Below are 20,396 nucleotides of genomic sequence, written 5' to 3' on the forward strand. Positions count from 1 at the left end.
GTAAAGCTTATAGCAGGGTTTCCTCAGCAATTAATCTACATTATTACCCTGACCTTTGGTAAACAAACTGCTTACGTGCCCGTTCACACAGGGGCGACGCGACTTGCAGCGCGACTCACAGACACGACCTGCACACAACTTCAGTGGCGACTTGCAAAATGACTTCTGTATAGAAGTCAATGCAAGTCGCCTGAAGTCACCCCAAAAATAGTACAGGAACCTTTTTCTAAGTCGGAGCGACTTTAGTCGCTCCTATTAGAACGGTTCCATAGTACAGAACGGAGCACGACTTGTCAGGTGGCTAAGTCGCCTGACAAGTCGCGGTAGTGTGAACGGGCACTACAACCTACTTTAAAAAAAACATAAAAACAAAAACACCTGTAAGGCAAAAGGCATAATGAACTAGTATGCACCACATACTAGTTCATTATGAAATACTTACCTTAGAACGAGGTGTCAGCAGCTGATCCCAGTCACCACTGAGGGAGCTGACATTTCCCCTTGGTGTGTCTTCCAGGTTCTCGGCTCCGGTGCTGTGAGTGGCTGGAGCCACAACGTCTTCACTCCCGTGCTTGCGCGTGGGAGGCCTCTTTCCAGAAAGGTCCGGCAGTGTCTGCCGGACTTTCCGCTGGACTTCACGGCTCATGCGCCACTGACGTCAGCGGCTGCATGCAAAGTGAATATCTCCTAAACTGTACAGGTCTAGGAGATATTCGTTTTACCTACAGGTAAGCCTTATAATAGGCTTACCTGTAGGTAAAAATATAAAAAAAAAAGGGAACACAACCACTTTAACTGTCAAGTGGCTTGACCTGTATCTGAAACCCTCTCCAGGCAAAGTGAAGAACAGGCTTGCCTCCTTAAACATCAGACTTCACAGGCCTCAGCAGATTCAAGGAAATCTGTACAAAAAAAAAATAAGGACGCGGTCATCACTGACTGCTATGCGGATCCAGTGGCTTTCTGGGTACTATCCCAAAGCAAGCGTGCAGATCGGGAATTTGTGCTTTTCTTTCACTATTCTTGCTGAATATTTGTTCTGAGTAAGTGACGCAGAGACCCAAAGTACTAAAGTCAGAAACTGCCAAGAAACTGCAAGAATATAGCAGTTTCAGGTGCTCAGTTATGTCAGTGTCCACATTTCTTTAAGTACATTTATGTATTTATAGATTTAAAACGATGATGATAATGATGAGGGACATTTTCATTAGTATACGTTGTTATGACATAAACCAATGCTTTCCAATCCCTATACAAGTGCACACATATGTACAAGCAAAAATCTTGTTATAGATGGGGTCTTAGTGGGTTGGGAAAGAACTCTGGACAATTAAAAAATATTACATTACTGCTATGTTTTCAGTTACCTAAAGATAGTGAAAGTAACCGTTTTGTTGAGAACCAATATAACATATACAGTGCCTTGCGAAAGTATTCGGCCCCCTTGAACTTTTCAACCTTTTGCCACATTTCAGGCTTCAAACATAAAGATATAAAATTTGATTTTTTTGTGAAGAATCACCAACAAGTGGGACACAATTGTGAAGTGGAACTAAATCTATTGGATAATTTAAACTTTTTTAGCAAATAAAAAACTGAAGAGTGGTGCGTGCAAAATTATTCGGCCCCTTTACTTTCAGTGCAGCAAACTCACTCCAGAAGTTCAGCGAGGATCTCTGAATGATCCAATGTCCTAAATGACTGATGGTGATAAATAGAATCCACCTGTGTGTAATCAAGTCTCTGTATAAATGCACCTGCTCTGTGATAGTCTCAGGGTTCTGTTGAAAGCGCAGAGAGCATCATGAAGACCAAGGAACACACTAGGCAGGACCTTAATACTGTTGTGGAGAAGTTTAAAGCCAGATTTGGATACAAAAAGATTTCCCAAGCTTTAAACATCCCAAGGAGCACTGTGCAAGCGATCATTTTGAAATGGAAGGAGTATCAGACCACTGCAAATCTACCAAGACCTGGCGGTCCCTCTAAACTTTCAGCTCAGACAAGGAGAAGATTGATCAGAGATGCAGCCAAGAGGCCCATGATCACTCTGGATGAACTGCAGAGAACTACAGCTGAGGTGGGAGAGTCTGTCCATATGACAACAATCAGTCGTACACTGCACAAATCTGGCCTTTATGGAAGAGTGGCAAGAAGAAAGCCATTTCTCAAAGATATCCATAAAAAGTCTCGTCTAAAGTTTGCCACAAGCCACCTGGGAGACACACCAAACATGTGGAAGAAGGTGCTCTGGTCAGATGAAACCAAAATCAAACTTTTTGTCCACAATGCAAAACTATATGTTTGGCGTAAAAGCAACACAGCTCATCACCCTCAACACACCATCCCCACTGTCAAACATGGTGGTGGCAGCATCATGGTTTGGGCCTGCTTTTCTTCAGCAGGGACAGGGAAGATGGTTAAAATTGAGGGGAAGATGGATGCAGCCAAATACAGGACCATTCTGGATGAAAACCTGTTGGAGTCTGCAAAAGACCTGAAACTGGGACGGAGATTTATCTTCCAACAAGACAATGATCCCAAACATACAGCAAAATCTACAAAGGAATGGTTCACAAATAAACGTATCCAGGTGTTAGAATGGCCAAGTCAAAGTCCAGACCTGAATCCAATCGAGAATCTGTGGAAAGAGCTGAAAACTGCTGTTCACAAACGCTCTCCATCCAACCTTACTGAGCTCGAGCTGTTTTGCAAGGAAGAATGGGCAAAAATTTCAGTCTCTCGATGTGCAAAACTGATAGAGACATACCCCAAGCGACTTGCAGCTGTAATCGCAGCAAAAGGTGGGTCTACAAAGTATTAACGCAAGGGGGCCGAATAGTTTTGCACGCCCCACTTTTCATTTTTTTATTAGTTAAAAAAGTTTCAAAAATCCAATAGATTTCGTTCCACTTCACAATTGTGTCCTACTTGTTAGTGATTCTTCACAAAAAATAAAAATGTTATATCTTTATGGTTGAAGCCTGAAATGTGGGAAAAGGTTGAAAAGTTCAAGGGGGCCGAATACTTTCGCAAGGCACTGTATATATATAAGCTATTTCATAAGTTATTATTATTAAAAGAATTAAATAAATATATTAAATATTAAAATACCTCCAGTACGCCAATATCATAGAATTATGCAACTTGCAAGAAACAAATCCTTGACAATGTTCTCTGCTCTTTCATGGTAACCGAGTACAGTTTGCAAGGATGATTTCTTATGAATCTCTTTGTCTTTCATTTATAATTGGATTACTTTTTCTCTTTCACAGAGCCTCTGGTCCAATTATATTTAGTATGTAGTACAGTGTCGGCTTCTCCAGTAGGGGCACAGGGGTGGCGCCCCTCCCTCCCCAAAATTCATACACCTGGCCTCTAATCTTCATGCAGGGCACCGGACGCATGAATTTCAATGTGGATTTTTTTTTAAACGCATGATTAGAGCCTGAGGCTCTAATTGGCTTCAAAAAAGTGTAGGCTCCGTGCAGAGCACTGCGTCCTGAGCCCACCCACTTGTCAGATGATAACACATTAATATTTGCTATTGTCTTCCTGCTTCTCTCCCCAGCCAATCGGATCTCAGGACCGGCTTCCTGTTCAGCTGGGAGGAGAAGCAATGGCCTTGGTTCTTCCCTCTGCAAGCTGCAGCAGGTGGAAGGGCAGAGGGGCAGCCTCTTCCAGCTTCCAGGAGCCCTACCCCGTATCTAGTACCACCTTGTCATCAACCTTCTATAGTAAGGCCATGGATCGCCACCTTCCTGTCCAATCCATCTTGGGGGGAGGGTGGGATGCTACCACTGATGCAAGAATATGGTAAGGCATTCTCAGCAAACCTACAGATGTTATCTAAAGACTCCAGAGCAGTACAACAATTTTAAAAACTAAAATGATCTGTGCATAAAGCAGCAGTATGTCCTTACCACTGCTTTAAAAAGAAAGAAAAAGAAAAATCTTTGCACAATATAGAACTTAGCCATGTGCTTGTCAAAAATGCTTAGGGCTCTGCTGGCTTTGGTAGTCCAAAGCCAAGAGAGCACTAAAAAAAAATCAGGGAAGACCGCCCTGTCACTTGACCTGTCAAAGTCATGTAACTGACCTCTCCATCAATCACAGAAATCTCTAGGAAAACCTCAAAAGCTCCAAAGCCATGACAAATTTCTTCTATAAAAAGCCAAGTAGAAAAAAACGGACTAGGTGAGGTAATCTTCTGGGGCCAGACAAACCTTTTTTTTGCTCAAGCATGTCTACTTGGCCGAAAAGTTAAAGGGGTTTTTGAACTAGGTGATGGGGGGGGGGGGGGGTCCAGAGGTAGAGATAGTCAGCGTGGAACATATTCCAGAGGGTAGTATTGGGGGCATTAGTGGTAGGTTGACCAAAGCACATAAACCCAAGGTAAGTATAGTAGCAAGTCTTAGTTGCAATATCAAAACACCCAATAAAAGGATAATATGCAACCGGTCTAAACTACTGGCGGACAAGATGGGCGAACTAGAGATACTATTGTACAATAAGGATTTGGATTTTGTGGGAATTTCAGAGACCTGGTTCAACAGCTCTCATGATTGGCTGGCAAACATTCAAGGGTATCTCCTTTATCGCAAGGATAGAGAGGGTAGAAAAGGGGGAGGGGCTATGCCTATATATCAAGAATAATGTACAAGTGAATGTGAGAGAAGACATCACTAAGGGAGTTAGGGAGGAGGTGGAATCCTTATGGGTAGAGCTCCAAAAGGATGAAGCTAAGGGGAAAGTAATACTGGGAGTATGCTATAGACCCCCTAACCTGAGGGATGAAGGGGAGACAGATCTCCTATCACAATTTGGGTTAGCAGCAAGGATGGGAAGTGTTATTATAATGGGGGATTTTAATTATCAAGACATAGACTGGGCGGAGGGAACCGCGCATTCATCTAAGGCTCGCCAGTTTCTAAATGTCTTGCAGGACAATTTTATGGAGCAGATGGTAGACGCACCAACTAGAAATAAAGCGTTACTAGATCTACTGATTACCAATAATACAGACCTGATCATGAATGTGGAAATACGGGGCAATTTAGGCAACAGCGATCACAGGTCAATTGGCTTCCATATAAATCACACAAATAGGAAACATAAAGGGAATACAAAGACACTGAATTTTAAAAGAGTAAACTTCCCTAAACTACGAACTAGATGGAATAAATTGGGATAAAATCTTAGGAACAAAGAACACGGAGGAGAGATGGGTTTGCTTTAAGAGCATATTAAATAAGGGCATTAGCCAATGCATCCCATTGGGTAATAAATTTCAAAGAGCGAACAAAAGTCCTGGATGGCTTAACTCCAATGTAAAAATGCATATAAAAGCAAAGGAGAAGGCCTTCAAAAAATACAAGGTTGAGGGATCATCATCAGCATTCAGACTTTATAAAGAATGCAACAAGAAATGTAAGGGTGCAATAAAGACGGCTAAGATAGAACATGAAAGACACATAGCGGAGGAGAGCAAAAAAAAAAAAATCTTTAAGTATATAAACAGTAAAAAAGAGAGGACAGACCATATTGACCCCATAAAGAATGAGGAAGGGCATCTGGTTACAAAGGATGGGGAGATGGCGAAGGTATTGAATTTATTCTTCTCCTCAGTCTCTACGAGGGAATCGAGGGGCTTCAGTAACCAAAACTGCAGTGTTTATCCTCATGACACTTCACAGGAAACACATCCATGGTTAACAGAGGACAAAATTAAAATTAGGCTTGGTAAACTTAACACTAATAAATCACCAGGACCAGATGGCTTGCACTCCAGGGTACTTAGGTAACTTGGTCAAGTAATTGCCAGACCATTGTTCCTAATTTTTACTGACAGTCTACTGACTGGAATGGTACCAGCTGATTGGAGAAAAGCCAATGTAACACCAATATTTAAAAAGGGCCCAAAATACATCCTTGGCAATTACAGACCAGTTAGTCTAACATCAATAGTATGTAAACTCTTGGAGGGGATGATAAGGGACTATATACAAGATTTTAGTAATGAGAACGGTATCATTAGCAGTAATCAGCATGGATTCATGAAGAATTGTTCTTGCCAAACCAATCTATTAACCTTCTATGAGGAGGTGAGTTGCCAGCTAGATAAAGGAAGGCCCATAGATGTGGTTTATCTGGATTTTGCAAAAGCATTTGACACAGTTCCCCATAAATGGTTAGTGTACAAAATAAGGTCCATTGGCATGGACCATAGGGTGAGTACATGGATTGAAAACTGGCTACAAGGACGAGTTCAGAGGGTGGTGATAAATGGGGAGTACTCGGAATGGTCAGGGGTGGGTAGTAGGGTCCCCCAGGGTTCTGTGCTGGGAACAATCCTATTTAATTTGTTCATAAATGACCTGGAGGATGGGGTGAACAGTTCAATCTCTGTATTTGCGGTTGACACTAAGCTAAGCAGGGCAATAACTTCTCAGCAGGATGTAGAAACCTTGCAAAAAGATCTGAACAAATTAATGGGGTGGCAAATGAGCTTCAATGTAGAAAAATGTAAAATAATGCATTTGGGTGGCAAAAATATGAATGCAATCTATACGCTGGGGGGAGAACCTCTGGGGGAATCCAGGATGGAAAAGGACCTTGGGGTCCTAGTAGATGATAGGCTCAGTAATGGCATGCAATGCCAAGCTGCTGCTAACAAAGCAAACAGAATATTGGCATGCATTAAAAAGGGGATCACCTCCAGAGATAAAATGATAATTCTCCCACTCTACGGCCACACCTAGAGTATGCTGTCCAGTTCTGGGCACCAGTCCTCGGGAAGAATGTACTGGAAATGGAGAGTACAAAGAAGGACAACAAAGCTAATAAAGGGTCTGGAGGATATTAGTTATGAGGAAAGGTTGCGAGCACTGAACTTATTCTCTCTGGAGAAAAGACGCTTGAGAGGGGATATGATTTCAATACACAAATACCATACTGGTGACCCTGGTCTCTGTAGAAGAGGTAACCCCACAATAGGGATAAAACTTTTTCACGGAAGGGAGTTTAACAAGACTCATGGCCACTCATTAAAATGAGAAGAAAAGAGGTTTAACCTTAAACTACGTAGAGGGTTCTTTACTGTAAGAGCGGCAAGGATGTGGAATTCCCCTCCACAGGCGGTGGTCTCAGCGGGGAGCATTTTTAGTTTCAAGAAACTATTAGATAACCACCTGAACGACTGCAACATACAGGGATATAAAATGTAACACTGACATATAATCACACACATAGGTTGGACTTGTGTCTTTTTTCAACCTCACCTACTATGTTACTATGTTACCTATAGTGATAGTAATATCTAATTTATACACAAGGTGGAACATCCGGCTAGGTCTGCTAGGAGAATCAAGTAATTAATTCAAGTAAGTCATGTACAATCCCATATCTGTATTCCATTTGAAAGCTAGTTATTTTGTCAGACCCCAGATATATTAACATTACATAAGCAATGAACTCAATTCCGATACACATTAATAAAAAGGTATACATTTTGATTCAGTGATAAATGCATACTCAGAAGTCCAAATTTCCATAAGTAAAATGTCAATAATAACCTGTAATACAAGAGGAAGCAGGATTTTTAGAAGTTCATCATCAAGTGGGCAAACTTTTTCTAAAACATCCAACATCCAGGTCAAATATTCATGTCGTTCCAGTAAACCTTCCTGCAATAAAAGTACAGAACATTTTTTTCTTTAAATCCAACATTGATACTGTAGTATTATCAGAATAATAGCAAAGCTTCACTGCCACCGTGTGGCTCTTTTAAGTTCTACAGTCATTAGGCTCAATTCTTAACATGTTGCTAACATGTTGGATAATGATCCTTATTTTCAAACAGTTAAATTCAGCTGAATCCAATGAAATTTGAAAATGACAGACAAACAGCTAAAATAAAGATCCTTATTATGTTAAACTTCCATACCATAATTAATATAGTAATACAAGCATTTTAAGATGTAAACATGCTGCTTTGTGGCAACTGTGAGTGGGAATGGCGCACAGCACATTAGGCAGTAGGCTGCTAGATGTGAGAATAGGTTTTTTGTGTAGGATAGGTAAATTGTCAGGCTTGGCTGGCCAACATCACACATTGTTTGGCAGACTTGCTCTTTTAAAAAAAAAAAAGATCTCCTCCCAAGATGTCTGCACCTTTTCAGACAGTAAGGCCAGCCCTTCACAAACATTTTTTTTCTTTTATGAAAATGGCCTTGATAAAATGCACTATTTTACCAAAAGTATTGGGATTCCTGCCTTTACACGCACATTTAATGGCATCCCAGTCTTAGTCCATATGGTTCAATATTGAGTTGGCCCACCTTTTGCAGCTATAACAACTTCAATTCTTCTGGGAAGGCTGCCCGCAAAGTTTAGGCGTGTGTCTATGGGAATTTTTGGGCACCAGACGACCCTGTCCCGAACTGGCATGCTATTAGGCTTTTGCACCTCTGCTTGCCCTTTTTATGTTTAGTTTCCAACGTTCAGACCCTCTTTAACATACTAAACTCACATGCAAAGCAAAAACAGTAGCTGCTACAATCAAGTCAAATGATATTTACCCAATGATTATCCTGTATAGTGGAAATATTCATGCCCAGCATCATCTAGCCCTTTTTTTCCCCAGCCATACTGTCCTTACCCCTTTCCTTTCATTTATTGGATTTAATTTATTTTAATCATAGAGGCTCAGTATCTCATGTGGGGTTACCCAGTATTTTCTGCATGCAAATAAAGTCTGCCTAGGGATGCCCACTCTTTAGATTCTCATTCACCTGCCAAGGCATTTTGATATTTGCAACTCCTCCCAAGAAACAATACATGACTTGCATCAGAACTAAGGGTTCTTAAGAGGAGTACTGAGATAAGGTGCTGTAATGTTTTCAGGATGCTATTACAGTGCCCTGCTGGCCCCTCCTACCTGCCATGATCTGCCTGCATTGCATAGAGAAGCTCAGAGATCCAGTGATCATGGGGTCTAAATTAAAATACGTCATGAAAATTTAAAGGTTTTATTTAAAAATCCCATTGGCATGTTGATGAGGGGTGAAAGGGGGGAACGGGGAAGCCAAAATATAAACGGAATAAACTTCAGCTTTAAAATGACTCTAAATCCTGAGCTGCACTGATCAAAAAATGCTCCAACATTTCCAGTCACTTCCCCCTCCCACACAATCTCATTGATCAGTGAGGTAGCCCAACCATACTCATAGGCCAGCCTATCCTGCTGCGTCCACAGTCTATCACACATGCCAAATAGGTTATATTAAATATGTATTTATACATTCATGATAGGTATTTTTGCCTACCTACAGGTTTTGGTTGGCTTTGAAATACACTTTGGTTAGCTCTGATAATGTCATTAGGGATTATAGTAACAGCAGATGATATGACACTTGTAGCACCCTGGTATTAGGCAGGGTTGCTAACAAATTTAGTTATGCTAGGTGGTAACTAACTTGGCTAATTAGTAGTTGCGTTCACCGACTTTCTGCCCTAAGACTGTGCATTTTTCACTCTTCTGTCAATAGGTGGCACTGCTGGCATTAGAATGACAAGACTATAGTGCGTTCAGGTTGTGAATAGACATCATTTCTCAGCCAATCATATTTGTGGCTAAGCATGCTGGGAGAGTCTATTTAAGGGGAATGAGCCAGGTGATAAGAGTTCTTTTAGCCCCAGGCTGAGGCCTGGGGGCTGTATGTGAAGCAACAGATGAAGGTTAGGCCTAAGCTTGAGGCCTAGCCACATGTGTAGAGGCTCAGCCCAAGGGTAGCCTGATTGTTGCAGAGATTCAGCTGGATGGTGAACCAAGTGTTGCCAGAGGTGAAGGAGAAGCAGTTGCCACATGGGACGGCCACTCCTGTTACCAGTGTAAAGTGATAAACAGAGGTCAGAGATAAAGGGGACACTGTCGCCAGTAAGAGACAACCACACCTGTTATCAGAGGCCAGGTTTGTGAAGTATGAAGAAGTACCAGAACAGCCTTTTTTACTAGCCGGGCACAGTGAACAAGTTGGGAAAGCTTCAGCGTTGAAGTCAGGGACCCAGCGGGTGAGTGTGGGTGACACTTGAAGAGGATTCAGAGGGTTAGCTAAGAGCCAAGCCAGGGACCCAGAAGGTAGCCTGGGTGATGCTTGGAGTGTACAATATGTTAGCTGTGGAAGAAGTATCCAGCAGGCAGCTGGGATCTGAAGGTCTGCTGAGAAGACTGGGAGCTCAGTGAGAAAAGCTACAGTGGGAGGCTGTGAGATGGAGGCCAGTTCCTAAAACAACTGGGATACCAAGTCTGGTATGTGTACAGATATGTGTTGAAGTCAACCTACAAGTTCAGTTGTCATAGGAGACAGCAGTTCTATAAACCAGCTTAAAGGCCCTCAACCTGTATATCTGTTTGTCTATTCTGTCTTGGAGTCTGCCAATTGCTATTGCATCTGCCTAAGGGTGTTCAGGCCCTAACCCTCTCTCCTCCAGTTCTTTATCAGCTTGTATAGTATCCTCTATCATTTGAATTTCTGCTACAGGGAAAAAAATCACACCACCATTAACTTCCGAGACCAGGCGTGCGTTCCACTACACCCCGGATGTGATGTCACTTGTTAACCAAGACAACAAGCAGCGACCGAACTTCTATGCATTTCACCAGAAAGGCGTCATTAGGAAGTCCTGTTTTAATAAACAGTATTGCACGATCATCCTGTCATTTATCTTTTTGGTGATTGGTGACAACCATTTGATACAATAGAATACATATACTGGAGAAGTGTGCAGATATTGCAGAGAAAGTTTGATTACCACATTAGACATGTGCATTCGTTTTCGTCCGAATGCATTTTCGTCCGAATTTCAGCTATTTTCGTTTTCGTTTTGACAAACGATAACGAAAGCACAAAATCCGAAAAACAAAAGATCCGACATAAATAAATGCTTTATTTTCGTTTTCATTGTTACAACAGTTCGATATAGAATAGGAGATTCCACATGACTCTGACAACAATCTGTGTCTATAGAACCTGTGTTCGAATGTGCCTAACCTTACCTCTATTAGTCCAAGATTATATAGAGAAAATATTCGACAGAGAAAAAAGATTTGACAGAGAGAAAAGATTCTGCAAGATACTGTCCTAAAAAGTGTTTGGGGACCCGGGTCCTGCCCCAGGGGACATGGATCAATGCAAAAAAAAGTTTTAAAAACGGCCGTTTTTTCGGGAGCAGTGATTTTAATAATGATTAAAGTGAAACAATAAAAGTGTAATATTCCTTTAAATTTCGTAGGTTGTCTATAGTATGCCTGTGAAGGGGCGCATGTTTCCCGTGCTTAGAATTGTCCCTGCACAAAGTGTCATTTATGCAGGAAAAAAAGTCCTTTAAAATCACTCGCAGCTATAATGAATTGTCGGCTCCCGTAATACAGAGAACACTCATTGAAAGTCATTGATAAAAAAATAAAAAAATAAATAAATAAAAAAGCGTGGGGGTCCCCCAAATTCAATTACCAGGCCCTTCAGGTCTGGTATGGATATTAAGGGGAACCCTGCCTCAAATTTAAGAAAAAATTTGACGTGGGGTTCCCCCTAAATATCCATAACCAGACCCTTCAGGTCTGGTATGGATATTAAGGGGAACCCCGCGTCAAATTTAAAAAAAAATTGACGTGGGGTTCCCCCTAAAAATCCATACCAGACCCTTTATCCGAGCACGCAACCTGGCAGGCCGCAGGAAAAGAGGGGGGGACGAGAGAGCGGCCCCCCCTCCCTCCTGAACCGTACCAGGCCACATGCCCTCAACATTGGGAGGATGCTTTGGGGGTCTGTGACCCCTCAAAGCACCTTGTCCCCATGTTGATGAAGACAAGGGCCTCATCCCCACAACCCTGGCCGGTGGTTGTGGAGGTCTGCGGGCGGAGGGCTTATCAGAATCTGGAAGCCCCCTTTAACAAGGGGACCCCCAGATCCCGGCCCCCCCCCCTGTTTGAAATGGTAAGGGGGTACAAAAGTACCCCTACCATTTCACAAAGAAAGTGTAAAAAATGTTTAAATAAAACAAACACACTTTTGAAAAATTCCTTTATTAAAAATAAAAAAATAAAAAAAAGATTCCAGCGGCGGTAATCCACTCTTGCTATCCAGCGACGGACGGTCATCTCTCCAGCGATGTCTCATGTCATCCAGCGCAGCGAATCCTCCGTCCTTCTTCTGTCTCCGTGGAGGAGACACTGCAAGGATTCCGGCGGCTGACGTTTCTAATATACGGAGGGCGGGGCCACCCGTCACCTGACCCCGCCCCCCTCTGACGCAAGGGGAAACCCGGGGTTCCCTGTGACGTAGGGGTGACCCGCACCCCTCTGATGTAACACAGGCAGGTTTCCGTTACATCAGAGGGGGGCGGGGTCACCCATACGTCACGGGGAACCCCGGGTTTCCCCTTGCGTCAGAGGGGGGCAGGGTCAGGTGACGGGTGGCCCCGCCCTCCGTATATAAGAAACGTCATCCGCCGGAATCCTTGCAGTGTCTCCTCCACGGAGACAGAAGGATGGATCGCTGCGCTGGATGAGATGAGACATCGCTGGAGAGATGGCCGTCCGTCGCTGGATAGCAAGAGTGGATTACCGCCGCTGGAATCTTTTTTTTATTTTTTTATTTTTAATAAAGGAATTTTTCAAAAGTGTGTTTGTTTTATTTAAACATTTTTTACACTTTCTTTGTGAAATGGTAGGGGTACTTTTGTACCCCCTTACCATTTCAAACAGGGGGGGGCCGGGATCTGGGGGTCCCCTTGTTAAAGGGGGCTTCCAGATTCTGATAAGCCCCCCGCCCGCAGACCTCCACAACCACCGGCCAGGGTTGTGGGGATGAGGCCCTTGTCTTCATCAACATGGGGACAAGGTGCTTTGAGGGGTCACAGACCCCCAAAGCATCCTCCCAATGTTGAGGGCATGTGGCCTGGTACGGTTCAGGAGGGAGGGGGGGCCGCTCTCTCGTCCCCCCCTCTTTTCCTGCGGCCTGCCAGGTTGCGTGCTCGGATAAAGGGTCTGGTATGGATTTTTAGGGGGAACCCCACGTCAATTTTTTTTTAAATTTGACGCGGGGTTCCCCTTAATATCCATACCAGACCTGAAGGGTCTGGTTATGGATATTTAGGGGGAACCCCACGTCAAATTTTTTCTTAAATTTGAGGCAGGGTTCCCCTTAATATCCATACCAGACCTGAAGGGCCTGGTAATTGAATTTGGGGGACCCCCACGCTTTTTTTTTTATTTATTTATTTATTTTTTTATCAATGACTTTCAATGAGTGTTCTCTGTATTACGGGAGCCGACAATTCATAATAGCTGCGAGTGATTTTAAAGGACTTTTTTTCCTGCATAAATGACACTTTGTGCAGGGACAGTTCTAAGCACGGGAAACATGCGCCCCTTCACAGGCATACTATAGACAACCCCCCCCTACGAAATTTAAAGGAATATTACACTTTTATTGTTTCACTTTAATCATTATTAAAATCACTGCTCCCGAAAAAACGGCCGTTTTTAAAACTTTTTTTTGCATTGATCCATGTCCCCTGGGGCAGGACCCAGGTCCAAAAACACTTTTTAGGACAGTAACTTGCAAATTAGCCTTTAAAATGAGCACTTTAGATTTTGAACGTTGGAGTCCCATAGACTTTAATAGGGTTCTAAAGTATGCTATATACTAGCTCCGTCGAATCTTCTTTATACATTCGACAGACACCATAAGCCTTCAAAGACAGATTCGACCGTGATTCATGTGGATTTTCGGACGAATGCAATTTTTGAACGAAAAACGAAATAAATAAAAACGAATTTCGGGAGTAACTAAATAAATTAAGTTTTCAGACGAAAACGAAATTCCGAAACGAAATATTTTACTCTGCACATGTCTATACCACATCTGATCATATTGATGTAATAAAAGGCTATATTGGTGCTTGTGACCATAGATCTCTGGTGAGTGCATTTGCATTATTACACATGGTTGAGCATAGTTTAGTGGAGAAAAATATTATTTTCAAGATCCTTCGTGAACAGTATAGTGGATGGGATAAACTGATTGATTGAAACTACATTGGACTTTATTAACCACTTCAGCTCCGGAAGGATTTACCCCCTTCCTGACCAGAGCACTTTTTGTGATTCAGCACTGCGTTGTTTTAACTGACAATTGCGTGCTTGTGCAACGTTACACAAAAACAAAATTGACATCCTTTTTTTCTCACAAATAGAGCTTTCTTTTGGTGGTATTTGATCTCCTTTGCGGTTTTTATTTTTTGCGCTATAAACAAAAAAGAGCAATAATTTTGAAAAAAAGCATTATTTTTTACATTTTGCTATAATAAGTATCCCAAAACAAATATATATAAAAAAACTATTTGTTTCCTCCGTTTAGGCCAATATGCATTCTACATATTTTTGGTAAAAAAAATGTAAAAAAAATTCAATAAGCATTTATTGATTGGTTTTCGCAAAAGTTATAGGGTCTACCAAATATAGATAGATAGATTTATGTAATTTTTATTAGTAGTGGCGGCAATCTGTGATTTTTATCGCAACTTCGACATTGTGGCAGACACATTGGACACTTTTGACACTATTTTGGGACCATTTATACAGCAATCAGTGCTATAAAAATGCACTGATTACTATGTAAATGACAATCGCTCATCCATATCTTTATGAACCTTGTTTTTTTGCAATGGTGCGCAGTCATTTTAGACCAGGAAGGGGCCACTCGCAAAGTTGTGAGCATGAAATTGGAGGAACTAGACTGGTCTGCAGAGTCCTGACCTAAACCTGATAGAACACCTTTGGGATGAATTAGAGTGGAGACTACGAGCCAGGCCTTCTCATCCACATCGGTGCCTGACCTCACAAATGTGCTTTTGGAAGAATGGCCAAACAGTCCCATAGTCACACTCCTAAACCTTGTGGACAGCCTTCCCAGAATAGTTGAAGTGGTTGTAGCTGCAAAAGGTGGGCCAACTCAATATTGAACCCTACGGACTAAGACTGGGATGCCCTTAAAGTTCATGTGTGTGTAAAGGCAGGTGTCCCAATACTTTTGGTAATATAATGTATATCTGATGAAATAGAAAACCTAGGCTTAGATATCAGGTCTTACCAGGCCAAAAGAGCATGGTGGAGTGGCTTTACCTGACATTGAGCTATATTACAAAACAAACCACCTTGAAAGCATATTCTTGACTGGGTTGACCTGAACGTAAACTATTAGTATTGAAAGAAGGTGCTATCTCTTCCAATTCCTTTTGTCAGCTTTTCCATAAATACCACCCTCTTCCTTGCCTTCATCCTCTACCTTACCATTTTTTTCTTCAATTGGTATTAAAGCTATGGAGGTCCGTCTCCTACACCTTTCAACTCTTACATGAAAGTTTAACTTGCTATGGAGCTGCTACAGCTTAATTGAAAAAAAATCCTGTAGCACAAAACCCCATTAAAAGGGAAGAATGGCGAGAGAGTGTCCATCACCTATAAAAAAAAATTGAGCGTATCTGGGAGTAGGAGGCATTATAGAGGGAATGCCCCTTCCATTTTCCATATTATTAACCGTTGCATCATTTGTTGCTAGCTGTTTCAGCTTTTTTTTTGCTTTTCCATTAGCTTTTATTTCTTCTTTTATTAGTATTCATTTATTATAATGTTTTTTCATTAGGGTAAGGGGTTTGAGTTCAGTTTAGGTTAGGGTTAGGATCAGGAGTTTGGGTTATTTATTATTATTTTATTTATTTATTTTTAATAAATGTATTAATTTTATAACTAAACGCCCTAATACCCTAATCCTAACACAAAATAAAATTATTCATGTTTTTTTTTTCTTCAAGTGTTTATTATTATTAATAATAATAATAATGATAACAACAACAGAGATATATTTAATGTTTTTTAAGGTTAGAGGTTCATTATTTATTTCTCTATATTACATATTATTAATTTATTTCACTTATTTGGGATGATTTTTAGTTATTTGGGTATTTTTTTATTTTACATTTTTTATGCATATATTATTACTATTTAGTTTTTTTTACGTTTTTCATTTGAGCAGAAAATCGCACAAAAAAGTGCAAAACGCACAAAAACTTGCAAATGGCGTTCATTTTTATGAGAATAAAAACACGCCAAAAAACACCCAAATCTGCCCAATTTAAGTGACAAAAAAAGCCCCAGTTTAAGCTTCAGGCATTTGGCTTCAGGCGACATGGAGTGGAGATATGAACTATCTCCTTAGAGAACAACTGATTTTTTTCTCCTCCAGCATTTTTGAGCTTCAGGTTGCATTCACACCTGAGTATTATACAGTTGTGCATTTTTACCACGATTTTACTGCGTTTTTGCCATGATTTTGTTCAGGTCACCAATGTAAAAGGCAGAAAAACGCCTGCAATCTGCCCCAAAGAAGCTCATGTTCTTTTTTGAGCTTACAGCGTTTTTCAGGCGTTTTGCTTCAGGGGACATAACGTTTATTTGCACACAGGTGCAATTGAAATGAATGGGATTTTGCTTGTTGGGCATTTTTCAGGTGCTTTTCAGGCGTTTTTCTGGCGTTCTATGAGCTGAAAGCGCTCAGGTGTGAATGTAGCCTCAAGCTTCAAGCAGATAATCGCTCAGGTGTGAATGCACCCTGAAAGAGCTTTGGTGCTCTTCCACTGATCTTGCCACCAATGCACATTACAACAGGTTGGAAAGTACCATTAATACTGTTTGACATCAAAAAAAGTAAAAGCTGAGCAGTAAAAGCCATGAGCACTCACCTGAAACATGTAAAATGCCAATTTCTCATTGTACTCCCACTGTCTCAATGCCTGCTCCACATCTTGTGTCACAACCACTGAGCTGCTGCACTGACTGGAATTTTTGTGGTAAAAATCCGCTATCTTCACCAACTGTTCACGAAGATACCTTGTTAATATCTGAGTCCATTCTGAAAAATGAATTAGGAAATCACGTGAGCCAATCCAAAAATTTAAAGGGAACGCATGGTATGTATTCAGTAATCATATATGTGAGGTATTTTTGCAGTGTTTACTGTCCTAGACGTGCCTATACATGTGTACTGTACCTGGCTATATCATCTTATCAGAACTCAAAAGAATGCAAACATGCTGGGCCACCATGAGGGGGGTACAGCCGTTACAATTGTAAGGCGCCCCGGGCCTGAGGGGTATGCCCAGGCCAGATGAAGGCAGGACGGGTGAAGGGGATCCGTGCTGTGCATTACAGAAACAATTTCACATTTTCTGCTGTTCTGTGTCACTGACTCAGGCATTGAGCTCTTTACTGCCACCTCTGGCTACTATGTGCATGTGCACCCCTCGTGTGACAGTGATCTGCCTGTACAATGCTTCTCAGCAACATTTAAGCTTTGTAAAAATGAGCTGGGACTAGGTAGGAAGTTACAAGTAGGGGCTTTGAGGGAAAGGGAGGGGGGCTGTTTGTGTACAGGGAGGGGCCAGAGGCTTGTGTGTGCACAGATTTGTGTATGTGGGGCTGACATTTATACAGGTGTGTAGGTGTGTGTGTGTGTGTGTGGGGGGGGGGGGGGGGGTGGCTGACATATATACAGGTGTCTGTGTGTGTGTGTGTGGGGGGGGGGGTGGCTGACATATATAAAGCTGTGTGGGTGGGGTGGGTGGCTGACATATATACAGGTGTGTGTGTGTTTGGGGGGGGGGGGCGTTGACATATAAAGGTGTAGGTGTGTGTGTGTGTGTGTGTGTGTGGGGGGGGGCTGACATATATACAGGTGTGTGTGTGTGTGTGTGTGTGTGGGAGGGGTGGCTGACATATATACAGGTGTGTGTGTGTGTGTGGGGGGGGGGGGCGCTGACATATATACAGGTGTGTGTGTGTGTGTGGGGGAGGCGCTGACATATATACAGGTGTGTGTGTGTGTGTGTGTGGGGGGGGGGGGGGCTGACATATATACAGGTGTGTGTGTGGGGGGGGGGGAGTGGCTGACATATATACAGGTGTGTGTGAAGGGAGGGGTGTGGCTGACATATATACATGTGCATTTGTGTGTGTGTGTGGGGGGGGGTGGCTGACATATATACAGGTGTGTGTGTGGGGGGGGGGAATACAGTTATATACAGAATGTACAAGTTCTTTCACAGTATACGAACACTGGTGAAAAAACAGACTTCGCTCGTCACCATAGCGACTGAGCCATTCCCAATATTGTAGGCTTCAATTATGATATTGAAAGAATTTAATTATGAAATTCAAGAAAAGATTATACTATATGCGGATGGCGCTATGTTGATGTTCGGAAACACTTTTTCATCTCTTTGAGAGGTTATGGAGACTGTCACTGATTTTTGAGTAGGGATGAGCTTGGTGTTCGAGTCGAATGTTTAACTCGAACACTGGTTGTTTGCCCGTTCGGCGAAGCCAGAACTCTGTGGGCCGTTCGTGCCATATTCGTGTGGCGCGAACGGCCCACAATGCACTGCACCATCGCAGTGCATTGCTGCCTCATGACCCCACATGCTTGGCCAATCACAGCGCCGGCAGCGAGGAGAGCCATAATTGGCCACAGGCAGGATGCCTGTGGCAAATTATAGCTCAGGGGGTTTAGTACACGCCCCACACTATATAAGGCCGCCAGCGCAGCGGCCTTGTGTAGTGTGTTCAGGCGTGCAGTGAGAGAGCAGGATAGGCAGGGACAGTGTGTTCTTTTCTTGTGAATCTGCAGCAGTTAAATGGGGTGTTGTGTGCCTCCAGCACAGTATACACCTGTAGCTACCCTTTATTGCTGGTGTTCTCTAATACAGGCATCTGCAGCAGTTAAATTGGGTGTCGTGTGCCTCCAGCAAAATATACACCTGAAGATACCCCTTATTACTGGTGTTCTGTAATACAGGCATCTGCAGGAGTTAAAGTGGGTGTCGTGTGCCTCCAGTACAGTATACACCTGAAGCTACCCTTTATTATTGGTGTTCTGTAATGCAGGCATCTGCAGGAGTTAAAGTGGGTGTTGTGTGCCTCCAGCACAGTATACACCTGAAGATACCCTTTATTGCTGGTGTTCTCTAATACAGGCATCTGCAGGAGTTAAAGTGAGTGTTGTGTGCCTCCTGCACAGTATACACCTGAAGCTACCCCTTATTGCTGGTGTTGTTCTGTTTCTGTAATACAGGCCGGCAGCTGCAGTAATTACAGTCAGTGTACTGAGTCATCGGCTCAGTGTGCACCTAAAGCTACCCAATTGCTGGGTTTCCCATCTCCTCGCAGGCCATTACTATGCCTGGAAGGCCAACAAGGAGAGGCAGACAGTGACGAGCCAATAAAAGAGGGCAAGCAGGCTCTGTGTCTAGAGACAACAGTGTTGGTCGTGGACGCGGTGCATCATCATCAGCACGCTTGTCCTTATTTTCGGCAGCTGGACGTGTTGAGCTGCATCATGCCGAAGACTTGGTAGAGCGGATGACCAAGCCCTCCTCATCCTCCTCATCCTCTCTCACCCAGGCTCAGGGTACTAGCAAAGCAGCTGCCAACATGTCCTCTTCCCTCGTCTAAATGTCATCAGTCACTCCTTCCCTAGACCCACTATTTCCTCCTGAGGAGTCCCCCAAACTGTTTGAGCACAGTGTTGGGTACATGCTCCAGGAGGATGCCCAGTGTTTTGTAGGCTCTGATGATGATACTCATCTAGAGGAAGGCAGTAGCATGAGCGCAGAGAGAGGGGATGCTCAAGAAGGACAGCAATCTGGCAGTCATGTTCCACCAGCTGCAACATACTGCCAGGTTTGCTCCCGTGATGAAGAGGGAGGGGATGATGAAGTCACTGACTCCACGTGGGTGCCTGATAGGAGACAGGAGGAGGAGGAGGAGGCATATCTCCAATGAGGCAGGATGCCTTCCGGGGGCCAGCTTAGGGGCAGCACACCGACTGAATCACACCGCAGAGCTCTGCCTGTGCAGGGTGCTGCCTCTGCGCATTATTTTCTTTGGTGTGGGCTTTTTTTGAGACGCTGCCATTTGCAACATATGTCTCAAGTAGGGATGAGCTTCGTGTTCGAGTCGAACGTACGTTCGACTCGAACATTGGTCGTTCGGGCGTTCGCCGAATTCCGAACGTTTGGGCCGTTCGCGGCAAAATTCATGTGGCCCACAATGCACTGCGATGGCGCAGTGCATTGCTGGCTCATGATTGGCCAAGCATGCACTGTGACCCCGCATGCTTGGCCAATCGCAGCGCCAGCAGCGAGGAGAGCCATGATTGGCCACGGGCGTCCTGTCGGTGGCCAATCATAGCTCAGGCTGTGTAGTGCACGCCCCACACTATATAAGGCCGCCTTTGAGGCGGCCTCGTGTAGTGTGTTGGCATCTGAAGCAGTGGGTG

At 43.1% G+C, this 20,396-nt stretch overlaps 1 protein-coding gene across 3 annotated transcripts in view; it reads right to left on the minus strand.

Annotated features, from left to right (window-relative positions):
• MED12L (mediator complex subunit 12L) overlaps positions 1-20,396 on the minus strand; it is a 740,921-nt gene that overhangs the window by 644,136 nt on the left and 76,389 nt on the right. For all 3 annotated transcript variants that reach the window (XM_077488157.1, XM_077488156.1, XM_077488155.1), the window contains exons 6-7: positions 16,804-16,973; positions 7,575-7,685 (exon numbers count right to left, since the gene is read on the minus strand). In XM_077488157.1, coding sequence (XP_077344283.1) covers positions 7,575-7,685; positions 16,804-16,973 — 281 coding nt within the window. The remainder of the gene's footprint in view (positions 1-7,574; positions 7,686-16,803; positions 16,974-20,396) is intronic.

Source organism: Lithobates pipiens, unplaced genomic scaffold, assembly GCF_037356315.1.
Source record: "Lithobates pipiens isolate NorthernLeopardFrog02 unplaced genomic scaffold, aLitPip1_a1.2 Scaffold_18, whole genome shotgun sequence".
In the NCBI taxonomy this organism is placed as follows: domain Eukaryota; kingdom Metazoa; phylum Chordata; class Amphibia; order Anura; family Ranidae; genus Lithobates; species Lithobates pipiens.